At 48.6% G+C, this 1,986-nt stretch overlaps 1 protein-coding gene across 1 annotated transcript; it reads right to left on the bottom strand.

The window, feature by feature from the left end:
- Window positions 1-269: 269 nt before the first annotated feature.
- On the bottom strand, window positions 270-1,274 carry LOC122418337 (golgin subfamily A member 6-like protein 22). Its single transcript, XM_043432482.1, has one exon. It carries the CDS (start codon window positions 1,272-1,274, stop codon window positions 270-272), a length of 1,005 nt encoding a protein of 334 aa, XP_043288417.1.
- Window positions 1,275-1,986: the final 712 nt, after the last annotated feature.

Here is a 1,986-nt window from a genome sequence, read left to right as displayed (position 1 = left end):
CACACCCAGCGCCATCCCTCCTTGCGCTCTGCCCCTTCGCCCCCCTCTTTTCGCTCCCTGTATCACCCACCTAAAGCCCCTTTTCCACCTCTCCCTTATCGCACCCCACCCCTCCTCCGTTACCCAAGTTTCCGTCATAACTATCACATCCCATTGTTTTATACCCTCCCAAAACTCCTCATCCTTATTCATTACTCCTGCTACATTCCAAAACCCCACTTTATAAACCGCTTCTGTTTTTCCTTTGCGCTCTGCATTCCCCCTTCCTCTCATTTCTTCTCTTCCCTCCTCTCCGCCCCTTCCCCTTGCCCGTTTCCCGCCCTGTCCGTGCATCTCCCCTCATCCTCGTTCCACACCAATTCCTTTCCCTCCACCCACATCCTCATATATCCTACCCTTACCCTTTTTCCCTTTCTCCTCTCCTCGTTCGCCTGCCCTTCCACCAGCCATTTTATTCTCCTCTCCTCTTTCGTCAAATCATCCTCTATCCTTTCTCTATTCCCTTTCAACTTCACCTTTGCCCTCATTATTTCTATCTTCTTCTCCCTTCCCTCCAATCTGACTAGCACCATTCCCCTCCCTCCCTCGTCCACCCTCCCTATTCTTCTCATCTCTTTCCTGCCTCCTTCCACCCCTAAATTCTCCCATATCTTCTCAATTTCTCTCTCCCACTCTTCCCCTTCCGCCATCTTCACCCCCCTAATCACTATGTTGTTTCTCCTTTCCTCCCTCTCCCTCCTCTCCAACTCTCTTTCTACCTCCCTCACTCTCCTTCCAATCCCCTCCTCTCCCTCTCCCCCCGTTCCTCTTTCCTTCTCCAACTCCACCACTCTACGCTCCAACTTCTCAATTTTCATTTTAAACATCTCCCTCTCTTCTCCCCACTGCCTTCTCATCTCGTCGTGTTCCTTTCTCACTTCATCCGCCCACCTGTCGACCTTGCTCTCTATCCTCCCGCACTCCTCCCTCAGCTCCTGCTTTAACAACTCCTTCATCATTTTCCCCACCCTTCTTACTATCTCGTCCGCTTCCCCTCCCTCTTTCCTCGGCGATCTGACCACTTTTCTACTTCTTTTGAACACTTCCTCCTCTCCTCCGTCTTCCCTTCTCGCCGTACCCTCCTCCCTTTCCCTCTTCTTCCTGTCCCCTGCCAGAATCGCCTCCATAATATTCCCTACACTGCCAGATCTAGCTCTCCCCTCCAGGCTCCTTACCCTTCCCACCCCTTCCCCCACTCCTTTCTTCCCCTGCTCACTTATCTCCCTGTACTCCATTATTGTTCCCCTTTACTCTCTCGCCCTCACTTTCTCTTACTTCTCACTTTCCTATCTTTCCTATCCCGCTCCTCTATCGCCACTTTCCTTCTTTCGCACGCTCCTACCTTATCTTCCTTACCTCACTCTTTCCCTTGTCTTCCTACCTTACCTACCTGTTCCTCTCACCTACTTCCACCGTTCGCCGCTTGTCACTGTCTTACCTTTCCTCGTATTCTTTCTCCTACCTGCACTCTTCACTCTCTACCTAATTCACTCCTTAGCACTCTAACCTCTAACTTTCCACGTCCCCTTTTTATCCCTGTTTTTTACTTCTACCCAACTCACCCCCGTCCCCCCTTTGCCGTCACTTCTCTCGCCTCGGCTCTTACCCCCCTTTCCACTCACACCTTTTTTCCCGCACAGCCTCTTTTTGCGCCCTTTCCCTTTAATTCCCGCACCTTACTATTCCCCACTGTTTCCCACTGTCACCGGAAACGGAAGTCCTTTTTAGAACAATTTAATAACGTCAAAATTTGGAGTTACTAATAAAATACTTGTCCACTGATTGATATCATAAATTTTAGTGCTGCACGTAACTCAAGTGGTAACTTTTTCAATTCATTAGAAAATACTTGGCCTCGAATTGATATAATAAATTTTAATGCTGCACATAAATTAGATGGAATTTTTTTCAATTGATTTAGCTGTTCGAATCAAATAAGAAGAATGA

Source organism: Venturia canescens, chromosome 11, assembly GCF_019457755.1.
Source record: "Venturia canescens isolate UGA chromosome 11, ASM1945775v1, whole genome shotgun sequence".
Lineage (NCBI taxonomy): Eukaryota > Metazoa > Arthropoda > Insecta > Hymenoptera > Ichneumonidae > Venturia > Venturia canescens.
The sequence above is the reverse complement of the archived record's forward strand: the minus strand, read 5'-3'. Positions and strand labels throughout refer to the sequence as shown.